Here is a 26,399-nt window from a genome sequence, read left to right on the forward strand (position 1 = left end):
GACATTTTCTACGACCTGTGAGGCTGGCCATTTCTCATGGCTAACGTTGGCATGAGCGCGGTAGGGTTGGTCGCTCCTTGGACTAGCTGGGGTTGACAGCAGACAGCCTGCACATGGAAGCAGAGCATTTCTTGAGATGTGCGGTGCTTTTTSTGATACTTTGGCGATGATCGAGGTTCAGTGTCACCCCCACAGAGCCATCATTCAAAATCCACATGATGATCATAAGCCTGTCATTTCAGGAAGATTTTAAATCTCTGTAAGCCAGCATTGCACTCTCTATCATTCTCTGCAGTGGCTCCACCATTTTATTAAAAAGCTATGTTTGGTGATGCAAAAAGTCTGACCAAAACAGTCAGACCTGGCAGCCTTTCCCAAGATTAACAAAGGTGGGTATCCCCTCTGGCAATAAAATAGGCCAAGTGCCAAGGAGCCAGAAGGCCTGTTTCCAGCAGCCTGAATAAAGATTTCCCTTTGTGTTCCACACAGCTGAACCCTTTTTCTTCCATCCCACAAGAAGTCTCAGATCTCAGGATTTGCTCTGACACAGCCTAGAAATGGAAATGAGCTGCAACATTTAGATATGGATGTAGAGGCATCTTTTTCCAAAGCTCAGGCACATTAATGTTTAGATTTTTAGACAAGCACAACTCTTTAAGAGAGTGCCTTTGAATACCTTCCAGGTATACCTGCCTATGGGCTGTTAAATCAAAGTAATGTTTATCAACATAACTTTGATGTTCCTATCAATCAAGTAGCAAATCAAAGAGGAGGTGATACAGTTGGAACTTGCTATAGGACTTGCAATATCCTTGAATCTTCTATTATCTATTCTACTTCAAATTATGCAATCCAGTGAAAATAACAGTGAACTGCCACTCTTTTTGCAGGGATAAAGGCCCACTTCTCATGTTTATGAAATAAAACCCTCACTGAAAGTCCTCTGTAGAATGATGTACAAAGCACACTAGGAGCCATTACCTCTAACCAGCCTAAAAGAACAGAAGGATAAATGAAGACAGATACAACTGAGAAAAAAACCTGAAAAAGTCATTCTTYCTTCCCTCTATCCCCTCTCCCCCAGGAAAACCCAAAAACGGACAACCCAAGCAATTAACACTTAATTTTAAATACAATAGCTCACAAAGCACAAAAAAATCAGGAACAATAAGGACCAAAAATGAAACTAAAGGTGACTTCCAAACTAGAGGATAAAGCACGCTTAGGGCACCTGCTGGAACAAATGGCCCAGGATCATCTGTTTCCTATTTAATTGCCAGCATGAGCCTTAGCAGTCCTGTGCCAAACTCGCCCCAGGCAATGCTTGCGCTTGTGAAGGGACGGATCTCGAGAAACATTCGGATGCGGCCACCCAGTCTGAGGGGGCAGGGGGGATGCAGCAGGCTTCACTGTTTGGGTCTGAGCCATGCCACGCGCTCGGCCTCAGAGAGAGAAAACCCAGACTGAACTGACTTGGTGCTCATGCTGGTGCACATCCTTGAAACGTGCTTGAAAAACACCTAAAAGGGATTGCTTCTCCCTATGCTTACAAGGCTTACATTATCAACACATGCAAGCAAGCAAATGGACATGGACAAATGCAAACAGGGTCATTCTTTCCCTGCTTTTTTTCCTATGGCTGCTTTACCTATGGAGTRGAAGCTCAGAAAAACTAGATGCAGATTTCCTGAAGGCCAAAATGATGTCTTCACCRCAAAACCACATATTCTTTCTGTATCACCTTTTCTTCTCTTACCAAGGTCAAACCTTCCTCTGAAGGCTTTGCTGTCTAGAAGACAGAGGTGAGAAGCAGCAACAGGAAGGAGCTTGGCCTTTGATACCTTCTAAAAGAAACAGCTTTGATTGTTTCAGCTCTCACTGTTTTGTGCCAGGCCCTCATAGGAACGTAAGGAAGCTACAAAGGAGGATGTGGCAGTTCTGTCAGAYCCAGGTTCAAGAGTCCCTGTGGTACCAAGGTGAGAGAAGAGAAAGAAATACACTGAGGTTAACAGCTTTAATAGAGGAATGCACTTAAGTGGGGAAAAAGGCCGAGCTGATGGACGGATATCGAAACGTAGCCCGAAGCWGACCTGAGAGCAGGAGTGTTGTGGCAGTGGAGGTGCCAGGAGAATGGCTTAAAGCATGGGGTGGCCTGACCATGCTGCCAAATTTCAAGACCAGACACAAAGCAAGGGAAGAAGTCTTCCTCCCACCTCCAGCACCTCCTTGTCCTCTGCAGGATGCAGGCACTACTGAGATGAAGCTTGCAAACACTACTGAGCCCTGCGCTCTCGCTGCGGCTTGCGTTTGCGTCATGGGTCCTGCCGCGCTTGTGGTTGAGCAGAAATGGGAGGCCACGTTTCCTGTGTCAGAGTAGGCCTGCTCTAGCCTTTGCTGCTGCAATGAGCAAACATCAAACTCTGCAATTTCTGGTTTCAACTACAGTAACTTGGGTGTAAAAGCATTAATAGAAGGCAACCTCTCTGCAGTGCTGTAAGGAGAGATTATATTTCAGTGTAAAGTTTGGCCTGATAAAAAAAATCAGAATACTAAGTGAGCTCTCCCACTTGTACCAGGAGAGACCKGCTCTCAACAAGGACACAAGGCTTGCCCAGCAGATGAGGAGGGAAAAGCCCCTCTGTCTGGCCGGAGTGCTCAGCATCACCGATGGTTTTAAACCCAGAGTTATTCATCCTAAAGGCAGGCTCAGCAGCCTGCTTAATGTTTTGTCTCAGGGTGGGGTGCAAAGAGTTTCCTCTCTCTCTTACTCAGCCCTTGTCCTATCGACTCTCTTTTTCACTACCACAAAGGGGTCTTATCTCTTCTGTTAGAATCAGTGAGAAAAAGGGGATTGCAAACAAACAGTCTCTGAACCAAAGGCTGAATGACATTACAGAGGATCCCAAAAGTTGGGATGAGGATAAAAATAGGCAGGGTACTTCACTTTTTTTTGGAACACAAAAAAGACATTTTCTGCTGAAAACACAGGTGAAATTCTTTCTCATGTTTGTCAAAGTTCTACAAAGGAAAAAACGATAGTTATTTTTGGTTCAGCTCTGTCAAATAGAAACAGAATTCTTTATCACAAAAACAACCATTCAGGTATCCTTACTCACGGAACAGTCTCCTGACAATTAAATGGAAAATTTTCCTGTTTTTTTCCTTTTGTGTCTATCGAAGCAGGCCCAGAGGGAGGTTTGCTTCACACGAGCATTAACTGAGTTTGTCAAGTACTTAGTGCAGTACCTTGGGCTATTAGATGTTATATGAATATAAATAATAACTGCCTGACTATTTGGGAAAAACCCACCGAGCTGAACTTCAAAGTAAACATAAACATTCACATAAACTAGTCTTTATCGTCACATAGAGGACGCTTCTGATTATGCTACTATGCCCCTGTCTGGGGTACGGCAGACCACATCTGAATTATTCAAATGCTTCCCCAAAAATGTACATACTCCAGACAACATTTTACACTTCACAGGACAAGTAGATAAAGAAAAGCTTGCCCTATGTTAAAGGAGAAAATACTGCCTTTTYAGTTAGAGGTGTCCTAAGCTGTGGGAAACACAGCCGAAGTCTCCGAATCTGAATTTGGAGGGTCTTTGTACCCTCCAAGGGGGAATGTGCTCTCCAAGAACGTACTGTCCTTCTGCTGCCTGGGAGCTATTTGTGTCCCCTGGCTGAGCTGTTTTCTTTGYTCTCTGTATCTGAGTTTTTATCAAGTGTCCTTCGTCCACCTCACTTTATTCCTTATGATCTCATTGCCCGGCCATGGCCTGTACCCAGAGAAACCCTAGTTTATGTTTGAAGTGACTCTACTAGCTTCAACGCCTTTAATTTAGACTCATGTCCTCAGGAGCAGATTTTGGCTTGGAGATTGTAAATTACTCAAGAGAAGGATTGAACCTTGRGAGGGCGAAGGAGGAACGTAAAGAGGCTCGCTGTAGTCCTTTGAGGTGAATCCACTTAGGTTCCCAGTTTTTTGGATAAAAATAGGCTCCCCTCACTAAATAATTCAGATTTATCCYCTGGAAAATCCTAGTTCTTGTATTTGACTATATGCAAAGCCTCAAGAGGTATCTATAAACTGATGTTGACTCCAAATAGTTCCACTACCAGTACAAAGCTACTGTATTTATAATCTTATATGTCATCCCTTTCCAGRTTTAGTGACCAGAATAAAGTTCACTGTTGGCTACAGCATGAAAAGGCACTACATACTAACAAAATTAAGAAAAAACAAGCACAAAAAACCCTCACTACACACTAAATAAGTAAAACATCAGAAAAACTAACAAGTTATCCTAGACTTTAACAGCTCTTAATTCTGTTGCCCGAAAATAGAAAAGAATTAGTTAGCTGAAAAGGGCAGAGGGAAATCAGCTGTCTTTGACTGTGGAAATTTGATTGCTTTAATTACTTATATTGTTGTGTGCAAGAATATAAGCTTTTCAATACTCTGGGACTGGTAGAAAAGCACTTCCAGAACTAGGCAGTTATTAACAACTATTAGTTGCTTTTAATTTAATGGAAATTTAGATGTGATTTATTTCTTATAGGGAACTGGGCACATACAAGGCAATACAGATGGGCTTCATTAATTAAAGATTTGAAAARGCTCTACATTTTTTGCAGTTGTGTATGATTTTCTTCATAAACAGGTTTGAAGAAATTGAATCCACTGTGGCACTTTAATAATAGGTTTCAGTGCCTTGATAGGCTGAAGGATGTTTTCCGTGGAAGAAATTCATTGGTTTTATAACGCCTATCAACCATTAGAAACTAGACTCTGGTATTAATAAAATGCCTGTCTCTTTTAGAGATAGTTTGTCCCATCTGCTATTAAYTTCTGAAGAGATAAGAGAAAATCATAACCATTTTGCTCAGCAGCAGTAATCTGAAAACTCACATGTCAGGAAGTACTTCTCCCCATGTATTTGAAAATAGTGTTTAATAATAAAATGACATTTCCAATAGGCTTGGAAAAAAATGATACCCCAATAATAACATCAGAGCTAGAGAGATTCATTTCTTAGCCATGAAGCCTCTGGCATTCTGAGCAGACTATTTAACTTAATCCACTCCTGCTGCACATGTTTGAAAGAATCTATAATTAGAATTACACCTATGGATGTCAAGAAGTGTCTAGATCCTGAGAGCTGCCTCTCTAAGCTTCAGATTTGTAGATACATTTGTCTGAGTGAAGCTTTGTTAAATGGGATTTCTGGTACCTGCCGCATCATCCTTTGCTCATGCTCTTTGGTGTGGCAGACCTTTCTCACCCCTCCAGCCATATCACTGTTTCCCAGCTAAAAATTGCACTGAGCCCATCATGCCCTCTGTTCCTGGGGGACCTTCCCTGCCTGTGCCTAGGCACCGCTTGGCACATGCCGGAGGTAAAACAGCCTCCCCAGGAGCTCCCCCTCGCTGCTGGGGCAGCGGCTCCTCTCAGCTCTGCGTTGAGGACTGCAGTTTTGCTCACGTAGCTGCAGGCTTGGGAGCAAAACATCCTGCAAAAAGAAAGTGAGGCAGGCTCTGCTCCTCCCTCTGCCATCCCTGTCTGCAGATCTGGTGACTGCTGGTTTTGCTCCCAGAGGAGGGCTGACTTTGCTCCCTGCACCAGGAAGGAGTAGCTAATCCTACTTATTAATTGTGCAGAGTTTCAGAAAAGGAAAGGTAATTCAAATCTGTCAAAAAAATCAGGAAAGATTTGTGTACAAGGCCATTTCTACCTCTAATAATCTGCCTACAGAAGCATGACCCTTGTAAAAACGAATTTATCTATCACGTTCCTGTTTTTATATAGGAGATGAAGGTTTTCCCGAAACACAGTCTTTGCTTCTTCCATTTCAGGCAATTATCTCAAGTCATAGGCTCCTGTGCATCTCTTAAAATAGCACATGGAGATGAGGAGTCTCTAGAGCCAGTCTACAACGCGTGCCAGACCATATTGCGACTCCTAGTGCAGATGCTGTTGTTCTGGAGTAAAAATGCCTCCTTCCAACTCATCTAACCCAGTGTCAGTTCAATCTGGAACAAGACATTCTTCTTTGGAATAAGAGCATTCATATGGGGAGGCAGTAAGAAATAAGCAGTTCTGCTTTAAGTTGCTATTCTCTCTTGATTTGAATTAACTTTCCTGTATAGGCAAATTCTTAATCCTTCAGCTAGTTAGTTTTTATATGCAATTTTGAATGCATGGTTTCAACTGTGACCAAACGTTCAGAGCTCTATCTTTAATTTAATGTACTTCATGATTAATGTAATGCTTGTTCAAGTATCAGGCAACTCCATTACAAAAAAGAGCTTAAAAGTTGTAGGGGAAAAAAAAACAGAGAACAGTATTAAGAATAAGATCTTGGTTATTTCTCTTAAGGACAATGACTATGATGTACAGTTAAAGGGTTCTCTAATAGTTACTGCATTTGTAACTCAAATATATTAGGCTATCCTGAAACCAAAAATAGTGGAAGGATCTTGTGATTGATGCCAATGGAGATATTACCCTCAGTTAAATGCTGCATTAGAAAACTGGGGCCTTAGTCTTTGGTCTGCCTGAAAACTGCAGATAATTTCATCATTCCATCTGCAAACCATTACGAGATCCTTGAAGGGTATTTCTTGTTCTTGTTCTCCAAGGGCTGATCACTTCTGCCTGTTCACCTTCTTTGACTAATATAAACCATGGAAAGTAAGACCTTGGGTGAAGAAGTGTGCATTTTTCTCCTCTTCTGATTCCAGCTCATGCATTCTGCAATGGATTTGCATCAGTCTTCCTCCTCTGCGGATACTTTGCGTGCTAAAAATATAAGGCAAGCCATACTGGTCCACCTCGTCCAGTATCTCCACCTATACTCTGACACTAGCTCTTGGACTCAAAGAAATAAGTGAACTATCATTCCTTATTTTCTATGCCTTTCATGGTTTTATAGCCCACTCTCATAACCCACCACAGTCATCTTGTTTCCCTGCTGAGGACTTTTCATCTATTTCATTGATACTCATACAGATGCCACTTAATACAAAGGTATTAAGTCATTCTTAGTCCTCCTTGTTGTCTTCTTCTAACCCCTCTTCCACTTCTACTATTTTTTCTTCTGAGATGGGGAACAAAACAGATATGCAATGTTACAACAAAGGAATGTTTTCTTTTTCACTCAAGATTACTTTCCTAATATTTCTTAATATCCATTTTGCCTTTTTTGACTGCTTCTCAGGACTGATCTGGTTCTTTCAAAGAACGATTATAAGTTTCAGTTACAGATCTCGCTACACCATGCTACTATTCAACTCAAAGACCATGAATGTATACTGGAAGTTGGGACTATTATTTTCCCATGTGTATTCAGAGGACTTGTTGCTTTGAAAGTTAACTGAGAAAGGAATCTGATTGTATTTTTTTTAACTCAGACTGTTTCCCATTCCATTTACATTAAGTGTTAATGTATTTCATAGGGGTATTGTTGTGACTGAACACAATTGTAGGTATCCATATTCAAATATGCTGGCACACCTTTTTGCCGTAAATTTGCCTATGCCCCAAAGTTATAAATATCTTGCAAATGCTAAATGGTATAGWATTAACAATCCAGTCACAGTGATTAAAAATTGCATATAATGTCCAGATAAAAAACATTTTTGAAATACTAGTATCAATCTAGCAGTACTTCAAGCGTACTGAAGCACGGTAACAAAAATAGCAAACTCTGCAAGTATCTTTTATAATTTTTTTTGCTTACCCCTCTGCAGTGCATACAATAGTAGGGAGGCACTTCCCTGATATACCCTGTGAGGATTATGATGTAGATATGCTGATACAAAAATGCAATTACTATCTAGTGGAAGACTCTGGTATCAATACCTGCCAGCCAAATATGTCCCTGGCATTTCCTACATTACATTTTAAAGAGCCTTATTTAATAAAATCTATAACCCTAGGCATTTCCAATGGTAATGCTTTTTTGCATTAATTAATAGAAAAATCRTGTGCATGTGCGATTAACATATAAATCAGGAAAGGGTATGAAAAGCTTACTGGAGCCTGAATAGTGTCCAGGAAAGTTCTGTTATTTCTTGACATTGTCCAGTCCAAAGGGTAAGCTACATGGATAATTTCGTCCTTGTCCAAAAGATAAACCATTTTAAGATTCTGATTGCATAAAGTTGCATCAGAAGTACAGTTCCTAAAATCATTAGAAATGATTGCCTTAAATATATGCAGCTTTTTTTCTAAAGTTTTGTGTAGGGATAACATATGAACATGAGCAGAGGGTACACCTGCTATGGGAACAGCAACCAATCAGAAAATTAGTACTAAACAAATTATCAAATAAAAGCTTATTCTAAAGGCAAGTATCAGAAGTGCACACCTTATAAAACTGCCCAAGTCTATTTATGCATACATACATACAAGTTTTCATATACACAAACATACATGTAGGTATGCATGTATGCCAAGCATAACTTTTTATTGTGATCAAAAGACATATTGCATTTTATAGCCATAACCTTTTAGTAAGACTTGGGGTGATTGTTACCATTTGTTGCTGAAAAGTACAAATCCCCAAAGAAAATATTCACAGGTCAACAGTTGCTTTAATATCCCTGTCGCACTACTCACATGCCTGTGTTTTCTCAATCAATAATATAATGATAGGAAAAATGCTACAGTCACATTTGGTATCTATTACTGATCAGCAGGCCAAATTTTGCTGCCACTGTGCCAACTGAGCAATGCTTAGGGGAGTGAGCAGAGGTGCTGCAGCCTGACAATGGTGCAGCTGCAATTAAAGTTGATCCCAAAATTTCAGAGTAAAATACCTCATGGTACGACATCAATATTGGGCACAGCTTTTTTTCTTTTCTTTTCCTTTTTTTTTTTTTTTTTACAAGACTCATTGAACTATAAATTATATTCTCTGTCGCACGGCTTCCCTAGACAATGTGTGCACTGCCACTTTGAGCACAATTGTTAAAAGCCTCTAACTCCATTTGGCATGTTGCATTGTGTTAAGTTACTGGGAACTCTGAACACCACTGCTGCTGCTCCACACGATTTTCATCCCTGCATTCACACACAGCTAGCCAGAGGCAAACTGCCTAGGACATTGGCTATTAAACAAAGCAGCAGAGGTAGAAGTTAGCACTTTATACTGCTGAAAAGTTTTGAAGCATCCATTTTTTAATGTAATCAGCACTGAAAATATGTTTCAATAAGATGCTTCTAGGCCTAGTAGGAATTATATTCCCATGGGCGAATGGAAGAGGTGACCCACAAAAGTTGCTGAGGATGGCATTATATTGGGCACTACAACGGTGAAATTGCCTCCTCCAGCTGCTGACCCACAGCATCTTAGCTAGCTACGGAGGGAGATCGAGAGCACTGCTGTCTGAGCGAATTGAGCGCWCCTTGACTAAAAGCTTCGTTCCAAAAAGGGTAGCCAAAGTTAATCGACAAAAGGAGCAGAGCAGCCTGATACCGGGGAGAAAATAAATACGTTCCTTCAACCACGTCTAAATGAAGCCATCTGCTATTTGCAAATGATCCTTGCAATCACAGCACAGAACTGCAGAAAACTGGCCTGGAAGAAGTCACCTTACATAAATGATAATCAGCTGATCAGTGATATCTACACTGTTTTCAAGAGAGAGGAGAGACACAGACTGCTAATGACAGAGTTTCTAGAGCCTTTACAGGAACTGATGAYACCCTTACCTACCTTCACTATTAGAAAATCTTCCTAACCTGAATCTYCTTACTGGTATTTATTTCCATCATTTCTTGCTATATCTGTTATGAGTCTGGAAAACAGATTACCTCTTTAATGTTTCTGAGGACAGCTGTCACGTCTTTTCTCAAWTTTTTCTTCTCTAGACTAATTATCTCCAATTTATTCAATCAGTTGTATAGCTTATGTTTGTTTTTCTCTGAAACCCCCCAGTCACTCCACATCTTTCTTGATGCACAGCCCCAAAGCGAACACAGAAATTCCTCTGAGGCTTTATCAAGGCTGAGAAAAGTAGCAGATTCCTTCTCATGTCTTGCAAGCTAACTTGTGTTCACACCTCCTGGTGAGTGCAATGTGTGCCTTTCTCATGACAGCATACCATCATTGCTCCACTCTAACCTCCGATCTCCTTCCTCGGGGATGCTACCTAGCCAGCTGTTCCTCCTCCTCTCTGCGTGCAACGGACTATTTCTGCTGAAGTGCCTTCAACATACCCATATTGAAGTGATTTTTTTTTCTTTTAGGCAGCTGCTCCAAGTTTCCAAGATTGTTTTGAAGCTAATCTTGTCCTCCACTGTACTTGCAAACCGTTTCAGCTTTGTATGAGCTGCTAATTTAATAGCAGACTGTTTCATGATTCAGGTTAATGAAAAGATGGCAGGATATGATGTTGAAAATCGAGGTCAAAGGCAGACCTTATTTTGTACATCCTTCCATTTGGGGAGTGAGCCATTGGTAATTACTCTCTGAGTAAGGCTCTCCACTAGTTTTTTTCCTGCCCTGTAGAAGCTTAATTAATGTCACAGATCTCTCAGCCATTGGATTAGTGCTGACGTAGTGCCAACAGCCTTACTAAAGCCAAGCTATAACATCTACTGCTGCTTCTGTGTCTACAGGCCATTACTCTGTTATAGAAGGAAGTCAGGTTAGTTTGACACTGTTTCTCCTGGATAAACCCAATTAGTCTCTTACTCGTATTTGCTTTTGAAAGGTGCTTTGAGAAAGTCTGATTAACTGTTGTAGGATATTTCCAGGAACTGATGTTTAACTGGCTGATCTACAATTCCCCCAATTCCCTTTCTTCACTCTTTTGAAGAGAGGTGAATAAAGTGACTCCTTCCTGTCTTTTGCTGCCTCCCCTATTTTCTAAGGGTTCTCCAGAATAGCCTCTGCTACTTGGGAAGCTCCTTCAGCCAAGTCTAAATGAAGCCATCTTTCCTAGAGAGCAGGATGATTTGCAAAGACCCTTTACAGGACTCTGTTGTAATTGAGGGGGAAATAAAACCTTTGAAAATGGTTCAGTAATAGTAAAATATAAGCTTAGACATGATGAAATATTAACAGTGTTATTCCATCTGCAGGTATATTAACATCTTCCTTGCCCTGTGAAATGGGCAGTATTTTCCTCATTTAACAGATGGGGAAACAAAGACCTGAGTATTTAAAGGGTTCGGATTCAATATTTGAGAGAAACATACACAGGATCCTGTTCTCAGGTTTTCCTGTTGAATTTATCAGGCTGCTCCTAGAAAAAGAACTTCAGGATTTCTAGGTCTTGTCCTGAGTTTATCGCCTAAGTCATACTGCCAGTTAGTTGCGAAACTAGAAATTAAAACCAGTCCAGCACCAAGCTTCCAAACTGGTGGATAGAGCAAAAAGTCACAGTCTTTATGCAAGGAGAAACAGCTTTGTAGTCACCTGTATGTGTTGGGCAGCTCACTAAAGCCCTTGTATCTACCGCAAGGAAAAAGCAGCAGAAGATACCACATCTGAAGCCTACGAGGGCCCTGAGGGACAGCTCCAGCTGATTTTGCAGGCTGCAGAAGACGGTCAGTCTCCCAGGGTGAGGAAGCAGCCTACAGCTTTCAGGGATGAAAATTTTGCTGCCAGAAAGAAACTGTCAGCTTTTGGGAACATTTTTCTGATGATAGGGATAAAGAAAGATGTTGTGGAAGGTCCATTATCAGAAACGTTTAAGAACAGGCTGGAGATGGTTAGGAAGAGCTTGGGTGCGCTTAATCTGATCTTGTCGCCAGGAGGATTACCATCAAGTCCCTGCAGCATCTCTTCCATAATTCTGTTCTAAAAGGCAGCAACATTAAATCCCTTTTTAGGTGGGAACACTTTCCAGATGTGAAAATAGCTTTATTTTCATAGTAAGTCAACTATGAAAAGATTTTCTCTGAATGAAGCCGCCRAATTTCTTTAGGAAAATTCAGCAAAAGTGATGTGACTCTTTTTTCCTGTAATTACTGGCATTCATTGAAAATGTTCTGTCTAAAAGCTTTTAAGCACAATTAAGTTTGCCATAAGAAGTGACCTTCCTAAAAAAAAAGAAAAAAAGAAAAAAAAAAAAGAAAAGGCAACATGAAAGCAGAAATGTTCTAGCCAAAATCCCCTAAAACTAGTTTGATTCGGATAGCCAGCTGGGGTTCCTCAGTGGAAGTATTCCCTCATTTMCTCTAGCCCCATCCCTTATTCGTGCATGGCCTCCTAGCCAAAATGCATTTCCCCAGAGACGCTATGGGTGGGGAGTCGCCTGAAGCATCCAGCTCTTCCACCCGGAAGACCAGACAACACCGAGGAAGATGCTGTAGCTGAGAGAGGATGCTGTCGCTAATGGGCACCGCTCGCCTGCCCCGCTCGCGGCGGCTCCCACGGCGCCGGTGCCGACGAGGCGAGACCCCGACGGCCCTTTCGCTCTTTCACCCCTTGCTTTTGCTTTCGGGCTCGCACCTGAGCCCCGGCAGGGGCTGCGCRAGCCTCGTGGCGGCTCCGCTTGCGGCTCGCCCTGTCTCGGCAGCGCTGCTCGCTGCGGGGGTGCTTTGGCTGGTCTGGAAGGGCTGTGAAAACCTGGGTTTTTTTTTTGTTTTGTTTTGTTTTTTTGTTTTTGTTTTTGTCAGAATGGTTATTTCTAATTGCATTCCTTGAGCCACGATAAAAATAATTTTAGGCTGAAAGCAAGTATTTCCTTCTGAAGCATGGAGGACCATGGCAAGATTTGCAYTTGCAGCATAAAAATGTCTCAAAAAGCTAACAGAAGACAAAAATGAAACGCTGGGTAACGTACATCATTTAACGTTGGAACACTGACGTTTTATACGTTGACTTGCATTAAAAATCTAAGCTACCACAGCTCTCTAGGCRCATGGAGTCTCGCTCCAACTGCATTGCCTGCACTGCTGGCACAGCGATGCCCACGTCTCGYGCTGGCCTTGGTGTCCCCAGCTGCAGGGCTAACGTAGCCGTAAGCGTGGCGGCCGTGCTGCGCACCCAGTTGCGCTTGCCCCGGCACCCGCGTGCAAAGGGCTTGCCGAAACGCGAGCTCGCCCCGCTTCCCTCGGGCTTTCCCGCCCGTGGGACGTGCCGGGGYGCATGCGCGCGAGGGGGCAAGCTAAGGGGAGGAAACTTCTACRGGAAAGTTTCCTCGGAAATGAAATAACTGAGGAGACCTTACGGGAAACTTCACTTTCCTGCCACTGAACCCAACGCATCAGGGACCGTAACRAACACTAGGAACCAGTAGCACCTTGTTTTCCATTCCCAGACCTCCAAAGACTAAAGCCAACGCTTCAGGCACCATTTCCTGCAGAGCAAATACATGAACTTTGGGAAGCAGCCAGTGAAAAAACAAAATCATAAAATCGCTCCAGACCCCATGCTTGCCTTGCAAAACCTTCAGCAATTATTTCACCAAAGACTAYGCGTGTTTTGCAGTCCAGCTGTTGAAATAGATAAAGGAGCGATTTACGATGGGCACGGCAATGCTCTGCTCGCAGGTGTAGTAACAAACGAACTAGTTCAGCAAGCAAATATAACCTGAATACATACCGATGCACGTGTGTCCCTTGTACACCCCAGTGAAGAGCGAAGGGCCCRACGGGTCATTTCCACTGGTGAGAGGGGAGGGAGAGGCAGCCGTCAAGAGAAGCGGGAGCCAGAGGATGCAGAATAAATTAAGAAATGTYTGTTTAGACCCTCTCATCCTAAGGAAGGAGAGAAAAAATAATAATTAGAGGGGGAGAGTGTATGTATGGACCTTTATTCCCTTTTATCTGAGAGCATCATGCATCCTAGCAGCTTGAGGAGAAAGGATGCACGTACTCATATTTACTTCTATGCCCTTATATGCTCATAAATATAACGCAGGGGCAGCACCTAGCCCGGACCCGCACGTCCGCCTGTCTCCCTGGACGCGAGGAGGTCCCCGCGCCCGCCGTCTCGGAGGCGCTCCCGGCTCCCTGCCGCCAGCGCCCGCTCGGGGCGCCGGCGCTGCCCCGCTCGCCGTGCCTCCTGCTGCCTCTTCCCAACCTGGCAGCCCCGGAGGAGCAGGAGGCTCGCGCGAACGGCTCTGCCTCGGCGCTCCCGCGTCGCTCGCCTTAGCAGCCCGTGACTAACAGCAACCTTAAACCACAGTCCTCGCCGGAGCCACTCAGCGTTAGTAAGGCAAGACACTCCCCTGAGCAACTAGTGTTGCAAAGAAAAAAAAAAAAAAAACACAACCCACAAACCCTTCCCCTCCTCCCTTCGGTCCTCTGCCTTCCTCCACTCGAGAGCACAGCAGAAAAAAAAAAAATGCAAAAACTCAGGCTGCTTCTCTAAGATTTCAGAGCAGGCTTTGCATTTGGAAAGGATGGGCRTAGAAATTAAAAGAGAAACACCCCTGGCACTGGTGCCCCCCGCCCGTGCGCTCCGGCAGCAGCTTGGGGCTTCAGCTCTCTGCCCCCGCGGTTCGCGGGGCGGCAGGAGGAGGAGGAGGAGGAGGAGGAGGAAGAGGGGGCCTGCCGGAGCCCAGCCACCACGCTCACGCGCCGCTCTTCGACCACGACTTCAGCTCTGCCGAAGCCGAGCTGGAGGGACGGAGCCGCAGCTGCCGGTGCAACGGCAGCAAAGGGAGAAAAGCAAGCGGCTGGTTCAGGACGCGGCTGGGGCACCTCGACTCTCCCCAGCTTTGCGAGCGTTTGCTTGCATCCCCCAGCTGTCTGTGAGGTTGGAGAAACCCCGACCGTTTCCTGCTTTGACAGACACCACGTTTTTCTGCGCGCCCCCGGGGAAGTCTCTTACCCTCGGAGGCAGCGGGCCCCGGACGCTGCTCTGCGCGCTCGCCTCTGCCCAGCCCCGCAGACAGGGCTGCCGCTGTGCCAGCGGTTACTAAAGGGCATTGAGGAGCCTGTCTCATCTGGCATCTCTACGTGCTTCCTGAGGGGGGAAACAAAAGAGAATTACAAATAGTGTTATGAAGGGAAATAGAGATAACATTATCAGCAGATCCTAAGCGTGAAGATGACTGATTCCCTGCCAGATCTTCTGACATTCTTGCAGATCAGTATGACCACGCAGGGATCRCGTTGCCTTTAGTATTCAGTGCGGTTTTTGCAAGCCACTTCTAAAGGCTTATGCTTTGTGGGAGCCTGTCATACGACATTTTCAAAGACGGTCCCTGAAGTTTGCCCTAGCTTTGGAAAACAGAGTTTGCCTTGGGAYGACGACAGTGTAATCCAGTGGCTCAGAAGAAAAGACCGTTAAAAACTTCAATGCGAATGCAAATCGCTGTGTATTTCCATTCTCTAAATTAAGCTGTAGGCTTGCAAATGTATGTTTTTCCTTTTCTGGACAATACAATAAAGTAAAATAAAACCCAAAATAGAGGCAATAGCTGCTGTCTGACCTGATCCTACTCATCATTCTTCTTGTAGCTAGCAACATTCAGAGTGAATGGCTCCCTTTTTTATAGCAGAAAAACAAAAATCATAGTGCAAAGTACCTTATCCATATGCCAGTCCTACTGAAATCTGCAGGATGTTTTCCTTAACGCAGTAAAAACTTGCTATAAAAAGACAGTATGCTACAGTGACAGCAGCTCCATTAAACCCTTTTTAACACACATATCAGTTGGTTCCCAATGACACTTTGAAGTCCTTTAAAACTGTGCATATTGGCTCACAAGCATCTGCTGCAAAAGCAGAGTGCTAATAATAGGCAAGAAAAATCTTCCTAGCAGATAGGTCTTTGGAACGGTTTCTGCTTTATATCTGTAGCAAAACACAAATCTAAACAACAGTACTTACTTAGAAAGTATATAGATAGATCCCAAGCTGCTCCCAGGCATGTAAACCTGCAAAGCATACAGCTCTATACCATACTCATTTTTTTTTTCTTTCATTTGAGGTTCTGGAAACAGCAGTGAGATAACTGAGAACTGTATGTAAGATAGAGTTGTTTTTCCCTGTACCTTATGCATTAGCAAAGCTCTTAAACCAATTAAGGAAAACCTCAAAGCTTTTAAAATACACAGTCTGGTCAGACAAATAAATAAAGGATTTGCACGCTTAGATTCAGAGTCCAGCTGAAAAAGTGACCTCCCACTCCCCATGTTAAACCTTTCTTKCTCCCATCTCCAGTCAGATAGGTTGCTATCTCCTGCCTTTTGCCAAGAAGATTTTATATTACTTGCAAGTCCTTAAGACAGTAAGACCTAAAGCCGTCGTGGTACAGCAGAGAAGCAGCATGGAATACTGTCTCTAAAGGTAAATAACTACACAAATGATGTTAACGGAAAAAAAAAAAAAAAAAAAAAAAAACACATCGGATCTCTCCCAAAGGAAGGGATTTGTTCGTAAACACTTTCATTATGCTTGGGCACAACATCAAAACCGGGACAAACAGGACCTAGATAAAGCCTGCTGAGGTGCAGCCTCCCTAGAAGTAAAGAGGGCAACAGCCCCAGCTGTTGACCAAATGCTTAACTTGCTCCAAAAGTCCACTCCTCCAAGAAAATCTCCCATATATCTTGCAATTGATATCGGGGCAGGATTTGAACTAGCCATAACTACACACACACACACACATATATATACACACACAYATATATATATATATACACATACACATGCACACACACATATATATGTCCCTGCATCCACTGCTGCTTCCTGCCAAAGGAAATACAGGGGGACATATAGCTTYGCCCCACTAGTGAGCAGATAAGGAGGGATGTATGTCACATTCTTTGCAAGGTTTTTTTTGGGGGGGAAAAAAAAGATCCAAGTGCAGCTCTCTGCAATTTGCTGTAGGGATGCCACAGAGCACTGACAAACTCCCCATCTCACCCTGCAGGATGCTGCAGTTTATTACATCCTTCCAATTTATGTTTCCTGGGGATTTTTATTGCACATGAGGGAAGGGACTGTATCAAACAGAACAGTCCACAGTGCTGAATATCTTATTACCCTTAGGACTGGCCTGCATGTGGAAATACGTGGGACATGCACAGAGCAAGAGTTTTAGGGTTTTTTGGCTGCCTGTCCTCAGCTGCCTGGTACCAGAGGGTCACAAAGGCTAACAGACCATCATGTGCCCCACTTGGTCACTCCTGACTTGAGCAATTCCAGTTGCACCAGGTAGCCTCAAATCTCTCCAAATTTAAGCAGATCTGAGAGAAACACATATGCACGCGTGCTGCCAGAAAACTTAAGGCTCTTGAAGAATGAGGACATAAACTAGACAAAACAGAGCAGAAATTAATCTAAATTTCCATGATCACAGAATACCTGGTGGCAGGGCACATGCATAACTAGTGAAGAAAATAAATATCTGTGGCAGATCCCGGGAACAGTAGCACGGTTGGTGGGATTTGAAGGAGCAGTACTCTGTCTTCATTTCATACGCTTCAAACTTAGTTCCTGCCACCTAATATAAACTGACTTGGGCGATGGTGACAAATGAATGAGGTGACAGTTACCATTTCTACCATTTCACTGTTGCTGCCCCTGATAGAGATGCAATGGAACTGAATTACAGTTTCTAATTTTCTGAAGGTAAAGAAGGGCTTAAATACAATTGTCAGCAATCCTGAAGAAAGTCACTCTCTCCCCCAAAGGGGGCATTTTCATGTGATTATCGCTAAAAGTGTGAAATGAGATGCAAGAATGTGGTTATTCTTGACACCTTTTTTTATAATAAGTCCCTAAGGAAAGAAAAGAGAATGCAAAATACTGGTTTGAGGTTCCAAAACAAGACAAATAATCATTGATAATGTCATCTGCTAGGATGAGGGGCCACTTGGTTGAAAAAGGGAGACACCCTCTTGAAATACAGGATAGTCATCTCATGAAAGGAGTTCAAGTGGCAGTGCACATTTACCTGTGCTATTCTGTCAAAGTCACTACACGCATTCCTGTACTTTTCTTTAAACTATTCAGTTATATTTCTGTTATATATTATTTTTTAGGATACATGGTTTTATTTTTCTCTTTGTCACACTCATGCACAAATTTTTATGATGTTTAAATACTGTTAYTTTGGAAGCTCTCTCTCTCACTTTCTCCTATTTGACATATTGTTCAACTCCTAAGGGAATAGATATATGCCTTGTATTTTTCTGTCTGGAGAGATAAAACCTTTAGAAAGAAGCCTTTAAATTAAAAATCTTCTGAGCCCCTTTTCTTCTTTTTCTTTTCAAAATGTCGTCCTTTTTGCCCTTTGACTCTGAAGTTCCCACTGGCTCATTGCCCTGGTTATTTTTCATCACTGCTCTCAGAATTTTTGTGACTGTCATAATCATCCCTACGGTTGGTGCATTATCATTGGCATGGATGAACATTTCCAAAGCCCCRTGTGGATTTTCCACTGCACCACATCCAACTGAGTCATTCCTTCTGCCCCAATTTCCTTATCAGTTGCTGCTTGCGGTTCAACTTATGCATCTGTTTCAGACTGTTTCTCAATCTCATTGTCATTCAAAGCTGCAAGGAAAGCATTTAAACCAATATTTTCCTACCTGCATATCTGAAAATTTGTTCCAAGGTATTACTAAGCTGTAGCTGAGATGATTATCCTCTATTCTGTAACCTTTAATGAAATAACTCTCTCAGCCTGTGAGAGCTGTTGATATATGAGCTTTTGCAACTTTAAGTTACTGACACACTACTTACTTCAGTTTCAGGTACAGCAAAACATGGGAACAAGACTCAGGGTTGTTTAATAGAGAACTCAGGAAAAATACAGCTGTGTTAGGTGGCTACACAGTACATTTTCTTAGTTGATCGGTTTTAATTCAGAAAAATAATCCTCATTGCTGTGTTCTTACTGTGCRCACGTAGCACTGTCTATTGCAGTGTAACTTTATCAACATAGCTTCTGCATTTTGAGTTGTGAGCACAATTTTCTTGCATTTCAGATTCAGATAAAACGCAGTTCCTGCTASCATCTAGACAAAAGAAGTGAACCTGGAAAGTAAGGAGCAACAGAGTGGCAATATTACTGAGAAAGGATTAATTAGAAAGGATTAGTCAAAACACTCAGGTGACAGAGTAACTAAGAGCCAGCTGTAAATAAATGCCAGCCTGGGAAAGACTCTGCACTGCCCTGCAGCTTGGGTACTCATTTAAATCCGGAAAAAGAAAGAGCCGAGCATTACGAACTCAGCACGATGGCAATTTTCTCCAATTAGTGCATTGCCATAAATAACTAGTGGCTTGCTAGGCAAGCCCGAATCCAGGCTACCGCACTCATCCCTGCAGAGCTATCGCGGTTGCATCGAGTTTTGTCAGAAACGCACCARCCTGTCAGGTTGCGGTTTTATTGCTGATTGAGGGTATGGCAGATGGGGAAGAGCTGCCCCAGATGGTGTTGGCCTGTAAGTATTTACAATGGGAGTGCACAACACCAAAGGAGGAGGGAAAAAAATGGTTGTTGATGTTTGTTCCATTTGATCTTTCCTCCACTACTGCAAATCAAAGGAGTGCGGCTCTACAGTGTCTTGGTATCAACACAGAACATGTGCAGATAAAAGAAGATTATTTCCAGTGTTTGGGTTAGTGAACGGTGGCAAGTGTCRTAGGAGATGGTTTTAGCACATATCAAACTTCCCAAGATTATTTAAATGTGTTGTCTGAGGCTAGTACTGGGACTTCTTGCCCAGGAGGAGACCTGGTCAACATATGCCCTGCTAACGGCACTTCACAATCCAGTAACAGGGCTGGGTTTGGGGGATTTTTCTTCCTTTCAAAAGGACATTTTGCTGATTCTCTTTGATAATAAAAGACCTGCAGGTGAGCTGGACAATTTCCATCAGCAAAATGGCCCTGCAGGGATAGCATCCATCATCCACATATAAATATGCAAAGGCAGTACAAGCTGATTTTTCAACTAATAATTAACCAAATCATTGGTCAGCCAGCCGTGTACTGAGTCTCCATGCTGTATGGGAAACCTGGCCGTAAGAAAGCACTCAAAGCATTCAGAGGATTGCATATGCACTAATTYAAACAAGCTGAGATTTAGACTACCATCAGTAAAGGTTGCACAGACATCACTGATACTGGTCAGTGTTAAATCAARCCAAAATCACGTACCAGGTCAGCCCTCAATACTTGATCCGTCACACGTATCACTGAAAATTCATGGRGAGCTTATCTGCATTTGTTTGCCTTTTCACTTACAACAGACTTCATGTTGATGCACTGCTCTGACTCCAGTGTTTTCGACTTGTATATATAGGAGAGTACAACATGGGTAGATGGTTTTAATTACCACAATTTGTGGCCGCGTCGCTATAAAACAGAAAAGTGCCTCTTCAAAATCACTGGGCATTAAGAAAACCATACTTCCTTCTTTCTACTTTATAGATGAATATCCCCTGAATTTGACTCTTCCTTGCTTCAGAATCAGTATTTTGTTTTCCTTTTTTTCTGGCCCATTCCAGCTAGGGAAAATACTCAGTTAAAAACAACAGCACTTGTTCAGCCTCATGCTGGCAGACTTGATAAGGTGAGTGGAATTCAATGCAAATTTGAGACAGCTAATTCCTGTCAGAAGAGACTCAGACCTGCAGAAGACAGGCATGACTCTTTCTTTTAATACTCTGAATAACCCCTCCGGAATCAAAAGTAGCAGCAAAATGATTATAAAACTGTAAGTGAGGGGGAAATCGGGTACCAGATCAGATTTTTTCCCGTTCAAGCTGTCCCTTGAATGCAAGATATTTCCACCTGGTCTCTGGTCCTTCCACACATGTTGGAGTCATTAAATCATCCATCAAGACGCAGTCCTTTGTGCACTGTGGGATGGCTGACCGGTTGACTGCCTCCCTTTCTTATTATTGGCCTTCTGCAGTCCTTTTCAGCTGATTTAGCTAGCCAATTCAATGAAATATAAATAGCATTTCAGATAAATGTTCAGCCTGTTATAATACCTTCCCGATGTCTTTCTGTTCTCGCTCTGGTGCATAAAAAAGAGCTATAATACCTTTCAATGAGTTACTGAATCCTTTTAGAAACCTGATATATGCTCAGGGCATGGTTTATTAAAGTATGAGGGATATAGGCATACGCATTAGCAAAGTCTAGCCAACTAAATTGTTCAGACGAGAAGAGCAGACAATCTTCTGCCTCACAAATCAATTGCTCTAATGCAATAACGTGCTCCAAGCCTGTGAAGGCTGGGCCCACCTCCCTTTTCTGCAAAGAGGTGTCCACAGCCACCCTGACCACAAAACAAGTAGAGTTTGGGCTTTTCTGATTTTTTTTTCCTGATAAAGCTGCTGGATAGCATAGCAGAGGAGAAAGATTATTCAGGTTTTACTTTCTGATCTTAAATTTTCTTTTCTTTACCTATATGAGGTAGGCTTAATGACATATAACTAGCTGATAAATAGGCAGAGGAGGAATCAGGAATGTTATCCAGGATTTTTCTGAAGCATGACAGAGCTGTAGTAGCTCCCCTTTCTTCCTGCCTTAGAAAATAAGCGAACGCTTATCTAAAGTTTTTTGTCTCCAGATTATTTATTTACCACCATTCATCACGTAGACTTAGTATTTATTTGTATTTAAAGCAACAGACAAATTAACAACAAGCCTTTCAGGTGTTAAATAAYCTCCAATAAAACTCCTTCCCCTCAGGAGTGTCATTTCTCACAATGAAGATACCTGAATGAACATTTAGGTCTAATACTACAYCCAGAAGGTCAACCAAGTGGCAACTGAGTGACTTCCACCTGAAAAACTTCACTGCATGAAGAATAAAAGCRCATCCCTCTTGCTTCTGGAAGCAGAATTAAATGCAGATGCCTTTTGGGAACCGAGCTAAGTGGCGCTCTCAGTCTGAAGAAAAGGCAGCAGGCAGACCCCAGCTGTAAGCCTGCCACTCTTCACTGAATTCCCATCACATAAAGCCAAGGAAGAAATCAGCTATGGTCTGGAAATCTCTGGTCCCTGAACTGAACACAGAATAGCAGCTGCCTCTAGCAATGATCAGACCCCAAGAAATGTAAGGCAGCATTTTCCTGGAAGCAGAAATCATAGTAATTATACAGCTGAGTATGCCCAAATCAATTCCACGTATATCTGAAACATCTTTTACTGCAGTATATGAGTGCACTTTTTGTGCAGCAATGATGCTGTGAATTGCCAGCAGGGAAACTGAATTTGCTTGCTTCTGCACGATACAGCAACAGTGGAGTTTGTCTAAGTCTAGATAAAAGATAAAGTACAAACTAGAGAATTTTGCTTTGCTCAGGCAGTAGACCAAAATTTCCAAGTTTCTTCTTGGAGCAGAAGTAGAGCGCAGCACATAGCCAGGTATCCCATTAGCACATGTGAAATGAGCACCTAGTTGGGAAGATGTAGGTGCCTCAGCCACAGTAAAAAATGTTATTTATGCAGACATCCAGTGATCTGGGTATCTGGGTCTTCTTACCTGTCTTTTTACCCAAGGCTTTCCCCGTTTGGCCTCTGTAGTGCAGAGGGGTGAAAGTCACTTCATTGCCTCCTACTAGCCTGCAGGAGCGAGTGTCCCAAGGGAGCTGCTGCCCTCAGAGGCACCAGCGCRGATGGCCACAGCGCAGCTGCCTGGGCCAAGAGCCGGGGCTTTTGTTGCTGTCAGCAGTGTGGTTTGCTTTAGTCCCACTGCCAGCAGGCTGAGGAGGGGAAGGCAAAGCCAAATTCCTGCTTTCAGAGCCCTCTGGAAAGCAGGTCTCCTGCCCCAAAGGTCTCGTGTGGAAAGCAAAATGAAAGTGGGTTAAGAAATTTTACTAGCCCATTTTGTAAGTTCCTAGGCACTTAGTGACAAGGAAGCAAGCAGAAGTAGAAAAGATTCAGACGGTCACGTTCACAAGCATCTCAGTGGTTCCTCCAGACAGTTGGTTCTTGGCAAATTCTTAGCACTGGCCTTCTTGAATATTAAATCTAGGTGAAGTGTTTGAAGATGAGCAGTCAAAGCCCAAAAGCATCACTGGCAAAAATTACACACAGTGGTTGGGCACTATTGGATGCCAAACAGGTAAAGGAAAGTGCCCTTTTGTTTAGGATACACAAAGAAACTATTTCCTTTTCCTGAAGTTGGTGTCATTTCCAGCCCTTCAAAACTACAGAGCACCTGCTTTAGATTTATTTGGTGCATTGTGCTATTTTAGGCAATAATTTCAGACATTACAATGATGAGAAATGCATAATGTATGCATCTATGCCATTTCTTTGCTTTAATCTGGGATTCAGCAGGTTCTTTTGATGACCAGCAAAAATAACTACAGTCACCACAGAGGATGGGAATTTGTGACTTTTATCCAAAACTCTGTAGAGGTATTTATTGAGCAACTGCTTGTGTTTTCAGAGCTTTGCTCCTATCAAATATAACAGATACTCAAAGTACTTCCAAGCACCTCCTTTCCCCTGTGCACACTGCCAGAGATGGCTTTGGATGCCCTGGACCACAGCAGTTCATCCATGTTTAGCTGCAGCTTTCAGGTGGGCCTCGGGAGACAAAGTCTGAGGCATATTACTGTGTCTCAGAGGTGCAGTCTGTTTGGTGTGTCTCCTAAATACTGTCATTTGGAGAGGCTGAACAGCTGCTCCACAAGATGATTTTTGCTCTCCCCAATGCAACTGATGAGCAAGCAGGCCACAGGGATGCTCTGTGATGCCCTGGAAAAGTTTGCCCAATGATGGGAGATTACTGTACTCATGTAAAAATAAAACATTATCTTCTTCTCTGTAAGATAAAGGTGAAGACCCTCTGAATACAGATTGCCTGAAGTGCTGTTCTGGATTTCCAATAGAAAGAAAATAAAGTGATATTTCCAGCAGTATCCACCCCGAAAGTCTGGCAGGTTTTGCTGTGGTCTCCTGACCCAAGACCTAGAATTTGCCATGCTAATTGCCACTGCTTATCAAGTGAATATGCTACAGATTCTTTCCGTTCTCACCTTTGTTTTGGACTTCGCTCTCACTAGCTTAGTGTGGTCCTCCAGGTCATCACATCTGGCCTGCAGTGCACAACCAATGTGTCTTCAGCTTCTTGTTGTAGCACCAACCACCCCTCCGCACAGGCTGTCCATGGGGGCATCCATCTTCAGAGCCTCCTTTCACATTGTAGCTCTCTCCTAAGGCACTAAGGCATCTTTCACATTGCAGCTCTCTCCTAAGGCACTAAGGCATTTCTGAGAAAGATAATAACTCTCAAAAAAAAAAAAAAAAAAAAAAAAAAAAAAAAAAAAAAAAAAAAAAAAAAAAAAAAAAAACCCTCAAAAAAAAAAAAAAAAAAAAAAATTACCAAAGAGCCACCTATCTTTGATCTAATGGTTAATTTTCCCTGAATATGGGTAGCTAAGTCTTTAATTGTTTTTTAAAGCTGCTCACTTATATTTAGGGCACTTGGGACATGCCATAACATGAATATGACTCTGGCGTTTTTAGAAAAGGGCAGTGAGACAGGCAGAATTACTGTCTGCTTTTGCTGAAAGAAGGCAAGAGCTCTACACACACATATGTATGCGCGCATACACACTGGATATATCTTAGGCAAAAAGACTCATATCTAGATAGACATTTCTTTTGTCACATTTACAAGGAAGGAAAAAATATAGAAGTAGACTTTTCCCCTCCTTGACTAGAGAAAGAAAAAGGTCTCTGATAGTTTATCTATCTGCAATAGTTAATTCAAAGATTTCATATTGTTATGGCATCTCTGCAATACAAAGGGAAGGAAACTTTCAATTTTATTCAAAAGGATGATTAATTTTGAAATGCCTTATTGTGCAAGTGTAGGAGGAAGCTTTCATTTCGAGGGGCTTGGCACAATATGTCTTGCTCAAGTTTGGAAGTTAATTTTGGTGCTAATTAGTAAACAGTATTTTTATTGCTGTTGATGGCATTAGGTTTATGGCTGTTTGTACCTGTATATCACACACCATATAGATAATATATGTACAGAGCAAAACCCACCTTGCTCCTCACAGCACAGAGTGCAAAACCCCCTGTTCCTCCAGCAACCTGGGCAGGACAAGAGCTTACTGTGACCTCTCATTTTAAAATATTGCCTGATTGTTTGGCTACCCTTTTTCCTGAGGCGATTCAGCTGTAGGTAGGAATGGTGCTGTTACCCACTGAATAGCCTATTCATCACACCTACATGTCCTGCSGTCCTGAGAGGGCGTGGAGAACCCAACCGCAGCTGCAGGCACAACCTGTGTTTCACAACGGGGTCTCCATCCTCTTAGCTCCAGCAATGACTTTCCAGGCATGACCCAATGCAGTGGTATTGCCTGAAAGAGAGGAATGGGAGCAAGTGTCAGTAACTATCCACGTAGCAGATGGGCTCACACACACGCTAAAACCAGCTCCCCTCCCCTCTGCCCCCCCCCCCCATGGCTGGTTGCAGCAACAGGGTCTGGCAACAAGGCACTCTGAGTCACAAGAGTAGTTGCTGAGGACCAGGTGAAGGTCTTGCTAAAAAGCCACATCTCTGCCCCTGCATCCCCTGAAAGAAAAGACAATCCTCTGCTTTACCAGCAGCAAAAAYTCCCGCTCCTCCAGGCATCATTCACCCTCATCTTCTTCCAGAGCAACTGGAAGAGTCCCCGCTTACTTTTGGGCAACAAACACTGTATATTAGCTGGCTTGGGGAAAGGGCAGCACAGGTTTGCCAATAACTAGCACTTTCAACTGGCTGTTGCAGCATAAGATCCGGTAACTCCTCTCAGCTGGGGATTTGTAAAGCTCAGCACTCTGCATCCTGCAGGATCAGACCCTGAGCAGTATATAAATCAGTTACAGGTGCTTGAATTAAGAGAATTAATTAATAAGACCTTCCCATCCCCTGGAGGTATAGACCACAAACAATGAGTTGGGTAGGGTACAGCCAACATAAAATGCTATTAATCCTGCATTTGTCCCAAGTGCGACAGACTGTTCAGAGCTATTCTTCATGCATGTAATACATGGAATCATAGGGACAGAGCTGACCTTATTCCCTCTATGTGCAGGGTATGGCTCATGCAAGATTAAATTTCCTGATGCAATCGCAAAATCCCAGGATCTTCCCCACAAGTTATTCAGCAGTTGTCATTCTGGTCTTGCACACGTATTCTATCACTCCACATCTAGCTCCGTCTTCTAGCAATTAATATTTATTATCTTCATTGCCAAAGCAGAATGAAATCTTGTTATTTTACTAATATAATTCCTTTCTTTAAGACAATTATGCATATCACCTGAAAACATTAACTACTCTTTCCCATTCTAGAGCATTTCAGGAGTAAAAATACAGCCAGGCTYGAGTCTTCACCAGATCAGTGAGCAAAGGGAAATTTGACATCTTCACCTGGGGTATGGGTGCCTAAATAAATCCTATACCAAATGATACTGCAGTGCTGCACCTCTGACTCATTAG

The 26,399-nt window shown here is 42.8% G+C and overlaps 1 protein-coding gene across 1 annotated transcript in view; it reads right to left on the minus strand.

Moving 5' to 3' along the window:
• AOAH (acyloxyacyl hydrolase) overlaps positions 1-14,922 on the minus strand; it is an 87,205-nt gene extending 72,283 nt beyond the window's left edge. Inside the window, exons 1-2 of the mRNA XM_085309145.1 lie at positions 14,799-14,922; positions 13,566-13,720 (exon numbers count right to left, since the gene is read on the minus strand). Of these exons, the coding sequence (XP_085165271.1) occupies positions 13,566-13,720; positions 14,799-14,920 (277 nt within the window). The 5' untranslated portion in view covers positions 14,921-14,922. The remainder of the gene's footprint in view (positions 1-13,565; positions 13,721-14,798) is intronic.
• Positions 14,923-26,399: the final 11,477 nt, after the last annotated feature.

Source organism: Rhea americana, unplaced genomic scaffold (assembly GCF_003343005.1).
Source record: "Rhea americana isolate MKP2758 unplaced genomic scaffold, rheAme1 scaffold_291, whole genome shotgun sequence".
Classification (NCBI taxonomy): domain Eukaryota; kingdom Metazoa; phylum Chordata; class Aves; order Rheiformes; family Rheidae; genus Rhea; species Rhea americana.